At 47.0% G+C, this 14714-nt stretch overlaps 2 protein-coding genes across 2 annotated transcripts in view; one reads left to right on the top strand and one right to left on the bottom strand.

Annotated features, from left to right (window-relative positions):
* LOC144103622 (lipase lipl-1-like) overlaps positions 1 to 13024 on the bottom strand; it is a 36950-nt gene extending 23926 nt beyond the window's left edge. Inside the window, exons 1-4 of the mRNA XM_077636290.1 lie at positions 12953 to 13024; positions 11291 to 11498; positions 3903 to 4017; positions 357 to 507 (exon numbers count right to left, since the gene is read on the bottom strand). Coding sequence (XP_077492416.1) covers positions 357 to 507; positions 3903 to 4017; positions 11291 to 11498; positions 12953 to 13024 — 546 coding nt within the window. The remainder of the gene's footprint in view (positions 1 to 356; positions 508 to 3902; positions 4018 to 11290; positions 11499 to 12952) is intronic.
* A 676-nt stretch (positions 13025 to 13700) lies between these two features.
* LOC144103623 (uncharacterized) lies at positions 13701 to 14318 on the top strand. The gene has a single exon (XM_077636291.1). The coding sequence runs from the start codon at positions 13701 to 13703 to the stop codon at positions 14316 to 14318; it is 618 nt and encodes a 205-aa protein (XP_077492417.1).
* Positions 14319 to 14714: the final 396 nt, after the last annotated feature.

Below are 14714 nucleotides of genomic sequence, written 5' to 3' on the forward strand. Positions count from 1 at the left end.
GGAAACAAACGTTTACGTAGTTTACCTTGAGCATGCTAAAACAATCCGGCAACAAGGAGCCCGCGCTACCAAAACTGCAAGACTGTGCATCCTCCATCTGATTAAAGGAGTAAGGATGACAGTGGTTCATTCTGGAAAGGGGAGGCGGTTAAGTGGCGCTATTCACACTAAGAACGCAGGGAGAAATTAAAGGCTCCCAAGCAGGCCTTTCCTATTGCTAATAACATTGATTCATATGATTCAGTTCGCGACCATCAATGTGTTTCAAGCGATGAAGAAGAATCTTTTGTGCAATCAAAATATTTAGTCAGTATATTTCAAATTAAATGGAACGATCTCCATTTACACCAACCTACCTTGTCGTTGTACTCCGGTCGGGTGGAGAGCAGCACTAGAGTGGCTGCCACTCCCTGGGAGTAGCTGAAGAGAATGAGCTTCGGGGCACCGGTGACGTTGAGAACGTGGTCGATGCACGCAGCCAGGTCGTAGCGTCCGATCTCGTCAAAGCTGTAGGCAAACTCATTACGATTAACATGCGAACTCTCGTGCACTAGAGCCAGCAGTAAATATTTTAAATTCGTGTCCAAGAATCTCACAATGCAGTGCTGAAAAAAATAATTTTTGAAGCATCTTATGCAGACGACAGGGCGCATCTACGCTTAATTCAAAAAATTTATCTGCGACCGTAGGATGCAAGCCTGAATTGTGGATGCACTTACACCATAAAGACACTGTCTTGAGGAGTACCGCAGGGAAGCGCGCTTTCGACGCTTTTGTTTCACATTGCTACGGCAGGTCTGCCGCACGCCCTACTACGTGGCCGTACATCACTGCGAATGTCCATTTACGCTTACGGCAACTGCATCTGGTTGTTCGGTTACTATCAGGAGCATTTAGCGGTGATAGCACAACGGGCTGTTTTTGCAATACAGACCCTTTTACCCATTTTAGACCTCTCCCTGTAAGCAGGGAATCACTGCTTTGTGGCGTTCCCGGGCGAAAGACGTCGCTGCACACGCAAATACCCACGAATGCTAGGAGCCCAGTTATGTCAGGCATGCCTCGCGAGGTTCCTGTGTGTCATTCTAGACTCGCGTCCGATGTGAAGGAGAGCGGTAGACACCGATGTTTTCTTCTCACTGTCAGGGCTAGAATACTGAAACAACTGATACGTGCGACGTGGAGCAGTGGTCTTTAAAAAATTTTACATCTGCGTTCAGCTATTCAGACCAGAAGAATTATTTATCTACTGCCTTTTCTTTCACCTTCAGACAGCCATTCTAAGCACCTTGAGATCATAAGAGGCCTAAAAAGAGCGCTGGGGCTTCCACGACAGATTTCTTGTAGCAAGGCCTTAGAAGAATCCCATTGCCTTGCTCTACGTCTGGAGGCCACCAAAACTTGCTTCCCAATTAATTCGCCTTCGACAGACCCGCACAGGTAAGGTCCTTTTAGCGTCGTTTTTGGGCCGACTGTGAGACACACCCGGACGACCTAAGGAGGCTGAGCGCCCCCTTGACGACGCCTCTGGCATCTTGTACCCTGAGGGCTTCCGAACTGAACGGCGATCAGTGTTGCGATCACTCTGGCATTATGAAACTGGCATTATGAAGCAATGGTAAAGACGCAATGATTTAAATCACTGACTCAGGCTCAGCAATCCCCGCAAACCACTTTAATGCTAATCTCGCGTGTGCACTCACACCACCACTACAACCTAAATAAGAACACGTGTCCTCCTAAAACATCACTCTCGGAATCGTATAGAACACCCGTTGTCAATTAGAACTGAGCATTAAAAATGCGGCGCCAGTCCATTCCGCGGCCATAGCTCTATTCTTCCGTCCAACTCGCTACCGCTATGAATAATCCTAACACCGGTTTTCTTCCCCTGTTTTATATATTCACACCCTCAGATGAAATTGCACAAGTGCGACACCCTGTTCTGCGTATCAGACATTCTACGCCATATGAAAGAGTACGTTTTGCTCCATCAGCAGACATGATGCCGATCAGGACACCTTCAGTCCTCTAGATATTATTGTTCTCTACTCTTCCAACATTCCTGGTGGCAGTAATGGCGTCGGGCATAATCCATCCAGCAGAGCACCCCAGCTTCACCCGTTCTCTCTGCCAATCCCCCTCCTCTTAAGTCAATTAACTATCTTGCTTCGATAATTACCCCTTCTCTCCTGCCTTGAGAAACATCCTACATTCCTGGCCAGCAAAGCGAGGTAAGGGACCATGGTTCGGTCTACTTTTGACCTGTCTGGCCCCGCCTTATTGAGAAATGTTTCCTGGCGACACACGTCACATCTCTTTTCTACGGCCCTCTTATAATGAGCTTCAGGGCACAAACCAAAGCTGACAGTCTATCTCATTGTTGAGAACAGATGTTAGCGTGAAATGTATTGCAGGAAGGATGCAGCTTTTTACAAAAGATATAGGTGGCAGAATACGCATTCGCCAATTGAATTAGTATTTCGACTGCTGAACGCGTCTCCGCCTTACCCCGGTTGTGTTCTTCGAGCTGGGCAGATCATATGGTCTCTGTGGCAGCATTACCTGGCTATGGAGACTCAATAATACGCCACCTTTATTAATTCTTCCCATTAGAATGGTATTCGCAATCGGAGATGGAGAGCGGCCTTACTAAGTATCGTGTGGTAGGTGGCAACGTGCCTCTTTGTCTACGAACGGGCTTAGCATGCTACCTATACGAACTTACTATACTACCGCGCAAGTAACGAACCTCATTATGCCACCTCCACTATGACTACCTTACATGTGTTAAACTCGAATATAACAGCCCGAGCATGCCACCTCGAATACAATGAACTTTAATCTTGGATACGCTTGGATATAAGCCTTGGATAACCTTGGATATAAAGAACTGTCGAATATGACGGACCTTAGTCTGCCACTCGGATACTTTGTTAGTGTTCTTGGGTAGTTTTAGAGGTTTCGTGTCTAGACCTCGGACGTAAAGAATAATAATAATTGGTTTTTGGTGGAAAGGAAATGGCGCAGTATCTGTCTCATATATCGTTGGACACCTGAACCGCGCCTTAAGGGAAGGGATAAAGGAGGGAGTGAAAGAAGAGAGGAACAAATAGGTCCGTAGTGGAGGGCTCCGGAATAATTTCTACCACCTGGGGATCTTTAACGTGTTTCTACCACCTGGGGATCTTTAACGTGCACTGACATCGCACAGCACACGGGCGCCTTAGCGTTTTTCCTCCATAAAAACGCAGCCGCCGCGGTCGGGTTCGAACCCGGGAACTCCGGATCAGTAGTCGAGCGCCCTAACCACTGAGCCACCGCGGCGGGGCACGTAAAGAATTCAGAGTTTTCACTTCTGATACAGCGCACCTAAATGCTCCACTTCGGATAATAGAACTGCAGTGTTTCAGTCCTGGATATAATGATCGTGTGGTTGCTAACGCATTCAGACCCTCTACTGTTCTTTAATGTCATTGGCATACATTAGTGGAGCAGAATGAACGAATGACCAATAACGATCGCGACAATTTTTCACACATTCTGTGAGAGGTTATCATTTAGAGCCCTAGGCACTAGACGCTGCGCTGATGTACGAGTGGTCAAAGGTGTAGGGAAATGCATCTCGTCAGTTGGCTCGGCTGCTGCTTCGAACCCCATTCCAGGTTAATTTTATTTGCGATTTTTTTCTACCTGGCACCGGTCTGACAAAAATATTGCAGTTAATCGTTTAATCTGGCTTCGGGTTCGCCTAGCTTACCAAGCATTGTTCGCCTTAGTTTGCATAGAACTGGACCTAATAGCATCGCAACGCTATAAGAAGGGCGTCCCTAGAGTGTCACAACAGGTGTCTAAGCCGCTCCACGTGGAAAATTGCACTTAGAACAATGTGCGTGTCTTACCTCCACTTAGAATACTCAGGGTCGTTTTTGGATAATCTTGTGTGGCTCGTGTACCGGTCCGCCTCTCTGGTGCTCATGGCCCAGACGTCCAAGCCAGCGTCGGCAAACAGGAATCCTGCAAAGGATATGGTTCGTGCTTTTAAAACAATAACTACATAAGGCGTGCATGTTTCCAGTCAGCAAGAGCGATATATGATTGACATCGAAGCCTCACAAAGTTCGGCTAAAAAATGCATGACGTGCTGAAACAGCCGAATGCAATTATCCAGACTGCAGCTGCGGGCCGAGTCGTTTAAGCGGCGGATGGAGTTTGAAAATGCGGGAAATATGCTAGTTGTAATGGATAAGCATTTTTTCAGTGTCTGCAAGTGTTTTAGGACTACGCAACATGCTGGGAACTTTCAGTTTTCCTCAAGCACTAAAAGTGAGGGGTGCGGGTTTTGTTCGACTTGGTTCGTGTAAGCCAGCGGAACGGCTCGAAGCCAAGGAAGGAAAGTACAAAATACAGGAAGAGACAAATCCTTTGTTTGGCTTCGAGCTGCTACGCTGGTGTAAAAGAACCGTGTCTGAACTACTCGACCACCAGTTCATGTTATATTTTTGACTTATACAATCTGAGAGCTGTTACGTACCTTAAAGTTTGCGCTTTGTTTGGTAGAGAAACGGCTCCAACGTTAGCGCTATGTGCAACAGCAAATGGTGATGAAGGAAAGAGATGAAGCTTGTAGGTAGAGAGTTGCCGAAAAATAGACTGATTTTATTTTATTTTAATACGCTTTACATTCCAAACGGACTCAGGCTATGAGAGGCGCCGTGTGGAGGGACTCTGGAATTGGACTTCCTGGAGTTCACTAACGCGCACTGACACCACAGTATGCACACAGGCCTCTAGCATTTCGCGTGACCGCCCTCGGCGGGAATCGAACCCGCGTCTTTCGGATCAGCAGCTGAGCACCACAACCACTTAGCCACTGGGGTGGCTGGAGAATAGAGTGGTGATCTCCCACTGCAGCATATTAATATCGGTGTATCTGATCGACCACGGCACTTCTTGAACGTTCGATAACATTCTTGACGGCCCGGTAGACGGTTGGGCTGATATACGGCATTCCGCCGAGTATCTCCACACGACGTTGCACATAATTCAGAGCATTTTCAGACCAACGCCATGTTATTACGGCGTGGCATGCTTGCCACCGACAAACTCAACTCCAGCCAGCTGGTCTTCGGCCAGTAGCTTCAGCAACAGGACACGGGCAGAAATGCATAAGCCCCTGAAAACCAGTTCTGCTGTTGGGATGTCTTATGCGACGTTTAAAGACCTTTACGACACACAGGATCAGGTAACAGCAGATATGTTGAAGGACGGAGGGCGCACTGTGCTAGAAAACTAGCCCCCCTAAATACCTAATGTCTTACGACCTCCAGCATACCAGGAGCTTTCAAAGAACGGTAATATTATAATAATTCACCAAAGGAGTTGCCAAACACTTCAAAAATTACGGACCGATCAGCTTACTATCCGTTGCCTACAAACTATTTACTAAGGCAATCGCTAAATCCTAATAGTGTCAGGACACCATTAGACTTCAGTCAGCCAAATGATCAATCAGGGCTTCGTAAAGGATACTCGACAACAGACCATACTCACACTATCAATCATTTTATAGAGAAAAGCGCAGATATAGCTCACCCCTATATGAAGCCTTCATTGATTACGAGAAAGAATTTCACTCAGTCGAAACGTCAGCTGCCACGCGGGCACTGCGGAATCAAGGTTTAGAAGAGTCGCTAGAGAAAACACTGAGATACCTATAACGACTGCACAGCTACCATAGTCCTCCATAAAGTCAGCTATAAAATTCAAATAAGAAAGGTTGTCAGGCAGAGAGACATGATCTCGCCAATGCTATTCACCGCCCGTTTAGAGGAGGTATTTGGAGGCCTAGATTGGTAACCGCAGGGCATAAGAGTAAATGGACAATTCCTAAGTAACATGCGATTCCCTGATGACATGCCCTTGCTATCGCCCTCAGGATATGAACTGCAAAACATTATGAATGAGTTATACAGGCAGAGCAGAACCGTGGGTATATAAATTAAAATGCAGAAAACCGTAGTATCGATCAAATTCTCGCAAGGGAATAGCAGGGGCGAGGTGCTGGAAGTCGTAAGGGAATATGTCTATTTATTGCAGGTAGTGACCGCTGATCCCGATCATGAAACAGAAATAACTAAAAGGATAGCAATGGGGTGGAGCGCATAATGATGATTCTCTCCGATCATGAATGGTAGTTTACCAATATTCCCTAACGAGAAGAGTACACAAAACCTGTATCTCACCGGTACTCACCTATGGGGCTGAAATGTGGAGGCTAACGAAAAGGGTCGAGCTCAAGTTAAGGACAATGCAGCGAGCTTCGGAAATAACAATGACAGATATAACAAAGTGACCGGAAGCGGGCACAGTGGGTGAGGAAACAAATGCGGGTTAATCACATCCTTGTCGAACAAGAATAAATAGGCTTGGTCAGGGCATGTAATGCGAAGGCAAGAAAACCGCTTGTCCTTAAGGGTAAAGAACTGTATTCCAAGAGAAGGCAAGCGTAGCAGGTGCCAGCAGAAAGTTGGGTGGGCGGATGAGACAAAAGAAGTTTGCGGGGATACGGCGGCCGCAGCTGGCAAAGGGCAGGGTCATTTGGATATACACGGCAGAGACCTTTGCCGTGCAGTGGGCGTAGTCAGGCTTATGATGATGACAACATAGTGCCACAAAGTCGAACAGCAGGGTGCCTCATCACTGTGTTGGCTCTTTATTCCTGGGTGTAAACGGATGAAACGTGGCTTCATGAAGGAGGGTTTTTGCTCCTTGGGAAATTAAATATTTAGTGTGCGAGAAACCTCAAACACGCGAGCATTTTTCTTTCTTGCTTTTTTTTAGGAAGAGGGCTCTCTTTTAGAAGTTCCTGAGAGAACTGTCGGTGAAAAAAAAGTTGCCACTCTATGGGCGTAGAAACCGATATCTACCTATGCAAAACAAGGTTATAGTGCTCTGTGTCCTTATTATCCTCAAAAGGCTGTCCAGCATATGAAGAACTGTTGCAGCAGTGCACAATGCAGGTGTTGATGCCCGTCCTGTGCTCAAACACGTTTTCGCCTCCGTGTCCCGCTTTATGAAGTAGAAAATCAAGGGCGTCCTAGATTTCGTTTCGTGATAAACGCTCCATAGTGCGTATCAACTTATAAGTACCTGGGAACACCACGGCCAGTTGCTTCATAAAAAACATATCTCTTAAAAATCTGGTTAGGTCCAATTTCTGCCCGGGAATGAGCCTTCTATAGTGGGCTCCAACTCAAGACCTAGGCGACATATAATGCTGAAAGGAGGCCTTCCAGCCAATAGGGTCGACCGATTTACATGACGGCGGAGTTAATCCTACTAAACCGTCTTGGATCCCGTTTCATTTTCTATAGACTGCTATTTCGTGCTAGCAGGCTCAAAGCCATTAAAAACAATGTCATGAGAATCTTTCGGCGCTATACCTGGAGGGATTTTTCTGAGGGCCATTTGCCACTTAGTCCTTGAGCTGTATCCTACTATGAACGATATTGGTTTTCCAGTTAACAAACCTGAAGACATCGCAAGAAAAATATTGCGGAGATCTAGTGCTTATTACGGAAGGGTGTCTTAGGTCAACAGGGGCTCTTAATCCTCTTTGAAAGCTTTTTTTTCCTGCAGAAAGAATAATCTGAGGATTAATATTATCAGGGCGATTTAGAAGCGAGTGGCCAAAACACAGCTGCTGGCGAGCCGTCTTATAAGCGTCAAGACTCTATATATGATAATTATTCTCTGATTAAAGGACCTTGCATGTTTAAATGGTTCCTGGGAAGATAAATATTTTCGCACTGTACAGATAACGGAGGCCAGCTCTCCTCAGACGGAGAGGCACTCCGTAGTAAATTCGTAGCATTAGCGAAGAAATTCTTGTAGCACACTAGGAGAAAAATTAATTTGCAAATACCGTTTGGTGGAACCCACGATTTAGATGCTTCTAAAGGAAGGAGCTAAAAAATGGAGCGGCTTATGTCTACCAGAAAAGTGAACTTTTATAATAAACACTCTTGTGCTGAAAAAGTAACCTAAAAACCCGAATTAAGAAATTATTTATTAAACCGATTTGTATCCCCACTTGACCTCGAAAAGTATCAATCAATTTGCCGTCGAATTCAAAAAAAAATTAAACCCGGTAACGAAGAACCTGCTTATAAACTGCATTCTTATTAAGACACACCCCGTGGTCTCGACTGTTCGGCTTGTGAAGCAGAAAGATGGCTCCGTATAATTCTGCGTGAATTCCCGCTGCCCTTTTATGACATGCGCAAGGGCGCATACCCTCGCCCACGTACTGTTGAGGCTATGAATTGCTCACATGCCGCCGAACTGCTTTATTCGCTCATTCCGCTGTCTGCGTACTCGCAGGTTCCAATGGAAGGGCTGATCGTCATGTGACATCTGCCAGGTTGCATGAGTGTAACATTTTGCTTGGCCTGTTGTGAAATACGAGTGTCTGCTACACAGGCAACTAAATCGTCTTTTTCCTGGACTTCAAGGCCCATCTGGACCGCTTGAAGATTATCTTGACATGCCTCTCCGACGCCGCCTTCTAGCTCTATTTATAAAAATGTCGCTTTGGCGGACGTCAACTAGCCAGTTTAGGCCCACATACAAGTATTTCCAAGGAGGTCGTCTATCCAGACCCCAGAAAGCTTCGTGCTGTGTTGGCCTTCACGAAACCTGCGCCTCCATTCAAGGTTACCGCAGCTTGCAAGGACCATGCTCTCTATTTTCACCAGTTCATTCTCAACTGAGCTTCAATTATTACCCTTTTGGTACAGCTACTAGGCCACAATGCAGATTTTTGTCTATGGTCGCCAGTCTTCGATACCTCATATACCATGCGCTGTCACCTCGACACCCGTCCACACTCTGCCATTCTGGCGTGAAGGAGCCTCTGAATTTGATAACAGGTTGTTGGCCATGGGCGTCACTTATTCACGAAGACCCAGTTATAATACGCTGTCTCTGAAAAAGAGTGTTTAGCATCGTCTAGGCGCAGGCGATGATAAACCTTACGTTTATGACCGACGTTTGACATTGTGACAGCTTACCTCGCGGTTAGTCGGACGTCCACTCTCACAGGCCAATCTGGCCGCATCACCGCGTGGGCTCTTCGCTTCAGGATTATTGCATAAGTTACGTGATCACAACGGCCGGAAACATCATGACGTCAATTTTCATTTCCGTTGTTCGGTTCAAGGTACGATAATGAGCCTCTCTACACTCAGTACTGCCCCGCCATTGCTCCCCGTTGACTACATGTGGTCCTTCGGCGCCACATAAGCGCCAATGAATCACTTCTCGGCTCGATTTGCTCTGCGACCCAGCACCTGTTTGCCCTTCACGTGCACTGCGGCGCCTACCTTCCCATTTCACGAATCGCGAGCATCATGTTTAGTGTTACCACGCAACTACCAGTCAGTTCGCCGGAAATGATTGGTTATAATCCCTCACCTTTTGCGAACTCAAAAAGCAGCATCGTTCTACGCTGGCATCATTGTACGCGAGCATCGTTCTACACCGTTCATCTCATAGGAACGCAAAGCAACAGTTCACCTGGCCACTACACCACGTGACGTGGAGCCCTTCTTTTTGGTTTATTTCGGGCACTACCACGGTTTGTATCGGGAACTACTCATTTACAGAAGGCACGTCTTATGTGACTTCGTAAAAACAATGGTTTCCAAATTAGTCTTAATTCCTTGAAACTGCAAAACCTATAAGCGCAGACTAACAACGGCTCAGTTATCGTACTCTTATTCAGGGACACTCCCTTTCATATGCGTTGTTTTTGTATTTATTAATTATATTCTTGTACTTTGCTTTGTGACTTACGCTTAAAATACAGCTACAGACCCCACTGCAGGCTTCTCTCCTTTCTGTGTTCTTGTCGTAAGCCCCATGATACGACTGATAAAGTTGTCCCCGACCGATATGACGCATCAGAGTTTGCAACTGCTTTTCGAAGTGCCCAACGCGTAGAAGATTTCAGCCAAATCTCGCTGACTAATCACTGAAAACAAGTGGCGCCAGAAGTCCTCTATTGACCATAACACCCTGCACACTTTGTTTGCGGCACTGTTGTATCACACTGAATGCCATGTAACACGCCACCTGTTTATAATAAACACAGGGGACGCACGTGTCATGGAGCGCATATCTCTTGTCAACTTCGCTGTCGAACCAGTCACGTCATGTCCTGATCAGCGTTGCCACGACCACGATACTGCTCATGGCCAACGCCTCAAGCCGTATACATCATCGTCAGTCCGACTACGCCCACTGCAGGACAAAAGCCTCTCCCGTATGCCTTCAATTAACCCTGTCTTGTACAAGCTGCGGCCACCATATCCTCGCAAACTTCTTAATCGCATCCGTCCACATACCTTTCTGCCTCCGCCTGCTACGCTTTCCTGCCCATGGAATCCAGTCTGTTACCTTGTAGCTGCAGTACGATCTTTCTATGTTCTTGTCCTCGCAGGTTGTCAGGATGGCTCCTTTGCTCACCGAGGGTGATTGTGAAAAAACACAGGGGAGTGTATCTAAGGAGCATTTATATCACTTCACGGATGTCTCTGCTCCAACAGACAGCCTTCAGACTGGCTTCACCGCTCCTCCATCGGTCCCGCATCTCAAGAAACTAACTCATCCGAGAATAATCAATATGTTTTACAATTTTTCATCGACGTCCTTTAAAGTACCCTAGCCTCAAAGCGTATTTAGGGGCTTGAATTCACCGAAAAACATAATCACATTGTTACATCACAGTCTAAAGTGAAAATAAATCAGCACTGCAACAAAAACAAAAGTCGCGACACTTGCCGTTGCACAGAGAAATTGTACATTTCCAGGATTGCACAGAGCAGGAGGACCCCGCTACGTTTATGCAAAAATAACCAAAGAAGTATCCTCCTCCCGATATTGCAGAAAAAATTCAATCGTGTGAAACAATGCGATGTACGTATTAAAGACTACATGGGGTAGTTTATTCAATGCCTATCTCAATTTAACTAAAGTGCGGAAAAGTTGAACGATCTTTTGCCGCCGCGAAAAACAAAGACCACTCAGTCTGTATTCACAGAAAACAACCGCTTTCTTTCAGTGAGTTCGTTTCTAACTACTTCTTCGCAATCAATAGAATTCAGACAAACGTCTTCTCGATGTGACCTAATGATGCGCCACTTTCTTGAAGCTTGTTATATATGGGCCGAACTTCTCATGCATTTTTGCAGCTGTTAGCACGGAGAAGTAAAGCGTATGCGCTTGCCTGGGGTCTGCGAAGGGTGGTTGAGGAACCAGACGTCCGAGGCGCTCGCCAATGCCGGCACAAGTAGAACGGGATGACCGGTTGTTCCATTCTGCTGCGTCGTTCCATTTTTTCCATGGGGCACCCTGTCTATTTCCAGAACGTAGCCGTCCTCAGTTGTTGTGTGGCTGATCTCACACGGGTAGCCGAAGTAGCCCACCAGTTCACACTTTGTTGAAGTGCGACAAAAAAGACAAGTGTTGACTGATTGGTATAAACTCTATATTGTTTGCATCGGTATTCCTTCCAATAAAATTGTTGGTAAACAAAAGTGAGCTGATCGCACAATCCTGACAGCCTTCATGCACTTTTGGTGCATAATGTGACAGGATAGTGATTGTTTAAGGTGTTTATTTTTTTCGTATTGAACGGCGTCGTGAAGGTAGATCCAAATTCAGGCGACGCAAGCATCGCAAGAAGAAATAAAAACAGAAGTGTCGACTAGACTGCATAAAGGATAACAAGCGTTAAAGGCAAGTGCAGCAGTGCTCAAAGATCTGCACTCCTCATGATCTGGAAGAAGTTAAAAGAATGTAAGATTCATTTTTCAATGCAATAAATACAAAAAATTAATAGTTCAGTGGCCTCTTTTAGCGAATTACTTTCGTTCGGAGCAATGATAGATAAGATTGTGCGGGTTTTTTACTGGCAGTATATCTGTAATTTTTTTCAAACTTTTTTAAAGGTTTTTACACTTGAAGGCTGCTCTAAGACTTCAGTCATTAAAACTATCGCCTACCAAAAGTTTAACCCTCGTCAATTATGCAGCGGGCTAGCGCTACTGTTTGAAATGCTGTTCTAAAAAGTTTTGTTTGAGAATCCCCGAGAGACTCCCGAGACAATCTGTCTAGGATTATTGCGCCTACTCCTGAAGTTGCAAGCACCTATTCCCTGCGTGATAATCAGGGTCCAGCGTCTTATCCAACAAGGGCAAGATCGTGTAAGCTCGGCTTCGGCTGAACACACAGTGTATATTAAGTAGATCTTTGAGCAGAGTTAGTGGTTTTGCATTGCCTATTCCTGTCTTTTGAACAAACCTGCTGCTGCGTTCATTACCTCATCAAATTTTGCGCTGAAACCAAGCTATTTGCAGCAGGGCATAATAAAATATATCCTCACTACAAAATGAGCATCGAGAATCCCGGCATTTAGTGAACTTCAACACTGAAGGTGAAAACAAAAAAAACTGGTGACTACCGGGTGAAACCACGGGCTTTCGTGTAAACCACAACACTTCGTTATAAATGAGGTCTGGATATTAAGAAAGCGTCACGTGGCGTCGATTCCCAATTCCGATCGACATTCCTTTCTGCCGCTGTAAGCGCTTCGCACACAAAATCCGCATTAATACAAAACAAGCTTTGCATGAACAGGAGGAACTTTCCACTTTGTGCCAAACTAAATAAAACGCAACGTCAAACAGTGGGATTGGACACAGGGATAAAAAGCACGCGTGCATGAGAGTTAGTGCATGGGAGAAGTTATTCAGAGATGCGCTGATAACTACGTGTAGTCTCTCTTCCAGATTATGTCTCATAAAACTTTCAGTACATACGATTACTTGCTAGAACAACATTATCTTGTTTTCGTATCAGAAAATTTCGCAGCGAAGGCTTTTCTTACGGGGGTTAGGCGAGCCTGCTTCTCCAGTTCGTCTTCAGCGGTGCAGAACCAATTCGTAGCCAGGACGGACATCACGGTCAATACAATTATTACATGGAAAGAAGGCCCCATGTCAGCAGCTTTCATTTGCCACGCAATAACGTTCTAGCGGCCCGTATGCCGCGAACGGTTATATACTGTGCAAACTCGCATTTCGCGCGCGGCAGCTGTTATGATAGATTTGTGCGGAAAACAGGTGCGGCACCTCTGCGTAGCGCTGCACAAGCGCACACAACATTGCCCTTTTTTCACAGTTAGAGCCGCCGCACTTTGTAACATATATATCTTCTTAGTTTTAGTGCGAAAGCCCTATTGGCCATGAACTCGCAGTTTCGCCGTGCTCGCATTCCTACCATGCTCGAACCACACCACGTGAACAAGCACGTGGCCGGCCCCGTGCACCATGCAGGGGGGGGGCTCTCGTCAGGCTTAATATGCCTTTTGCCCTCCCCCTCAAGTATGTACACACGCTTGGAATAAAGAACTTACTTACCAACCGCGTGACGAACCATGTGACAACTAGCCAGACAACCAGACTAACCTAGACTTGAAATCAAGATTAACCAAGGCTAACCAAGCTATGTTACGTATACGCGTATTCTACGCATATGCTACGTAAATGTATTAACGGAGCGCGTCTGTAGGGGACTAAGCCTCTGTCTCTCTACAGTTTGGTGAACCCGGACGTGATGGACGCGATAACGCCGCCATGGTTCCGGCGCCCAGGCCCCAGGTCCTGGCTCATACAACCACTGCGGCGGACATCGTCAGCGTCCACGTTCAGCTGCCGTCATTTTGGCCTCGGAATCCTGCCGCATGGTTCGCACAAGTGGAGGCTGTGTTCGACTTTCGGCGCATCACTTCACAATGCGTGAAGTATCTCCACGTCATGTCAACTCTCTCCCCCGAGGTAATGGACGAGTTTGACGACGTTTTGAACACGCCCGACCCTTCCTCCCCGTATGATCACTTCAAGGCTACGGTCCTGGCTCAGGAAATCATTTCGGAGCGCACCCGCCTGGAGCCGTTGCTTAGCACTGAGGACCTTGGCGACCGTCGACCATCTCAGCTCCTCCACCGCATGCGACAGCTGCTCGGCGACTGCCCACAGGACGTCAACAGGCCGCTACTCCGTGAGCTGTTACTTCAGCGCCTGCCTCAGGACCTCGTGGTAGCCCTGGCTGCAGCAGGGGATGTTAGCTTGGATAAGCTCGCGGAGTTGGCTGATTGTGTCTCGGACTACTCTGGCCCGTGTTCTGTGGCTACAATTCCTTCCGCCGCGTCGTCCACTCCGTCGACCGGCAGTCAAGCCACGAGGCTAAAATAGACCACCTCACGAGCACCGTTGCCGCATTGCGAGCGTCGATTCCTCGTCGCTACCAGCGTTCCTCTCACCAACGGTTGCGCCATAGTTTCAGTTCCAGTCATCGATTGAGCCCAGCACGTGACGGGTTCTGCTGATACCACCGCAAGTTCGGCGCCACTGCCCGACAGTGCCGGCAGCCTTGTCTATCGTCGGGAAACGCGCCGGCGAGTCACTGATGGCGGCCGGTGATTCTGGCTCTACATCCAGCCGCCTACTATACGTCACCGACAGGATCTCGGGATGTCGCTTCCTTGTGGACACCGGTGCACAGGTTAGCGTCGTGCCCGCCTCCCGCCTCGATCGGCAATGCGCTGTGCAAGTAGCGCCTTTGCAGGCGGCCAACACCTCCCAGATCAC

This window comes from Amblyomma americanum, chromosome 9 (genome assembly GCF_052857255.1).
Source record: "Amblyomma americanum isolate KBUSLIRL-KWMA chromosome 9, ASM5285725v1, whole genome shotgun sequence".
NCBI classification, from domain to species: domain Eukaryota; kingdom Metazoa; phylum Arthropoda; class Arachnida; order Ixodida; family Ixodidae; genus Amblyomma; species Amblyomma americanum.

What these genes read in the sequence shown, in the direction of transcription:
- LOC144103623 (XM_077636291.1), top strand. Translation starts at nt 13,701, where the DNA reads ATGGTTCCGGCGCCCAGGCCCCAGGTCCTGGCTCATACAACCACTGCG.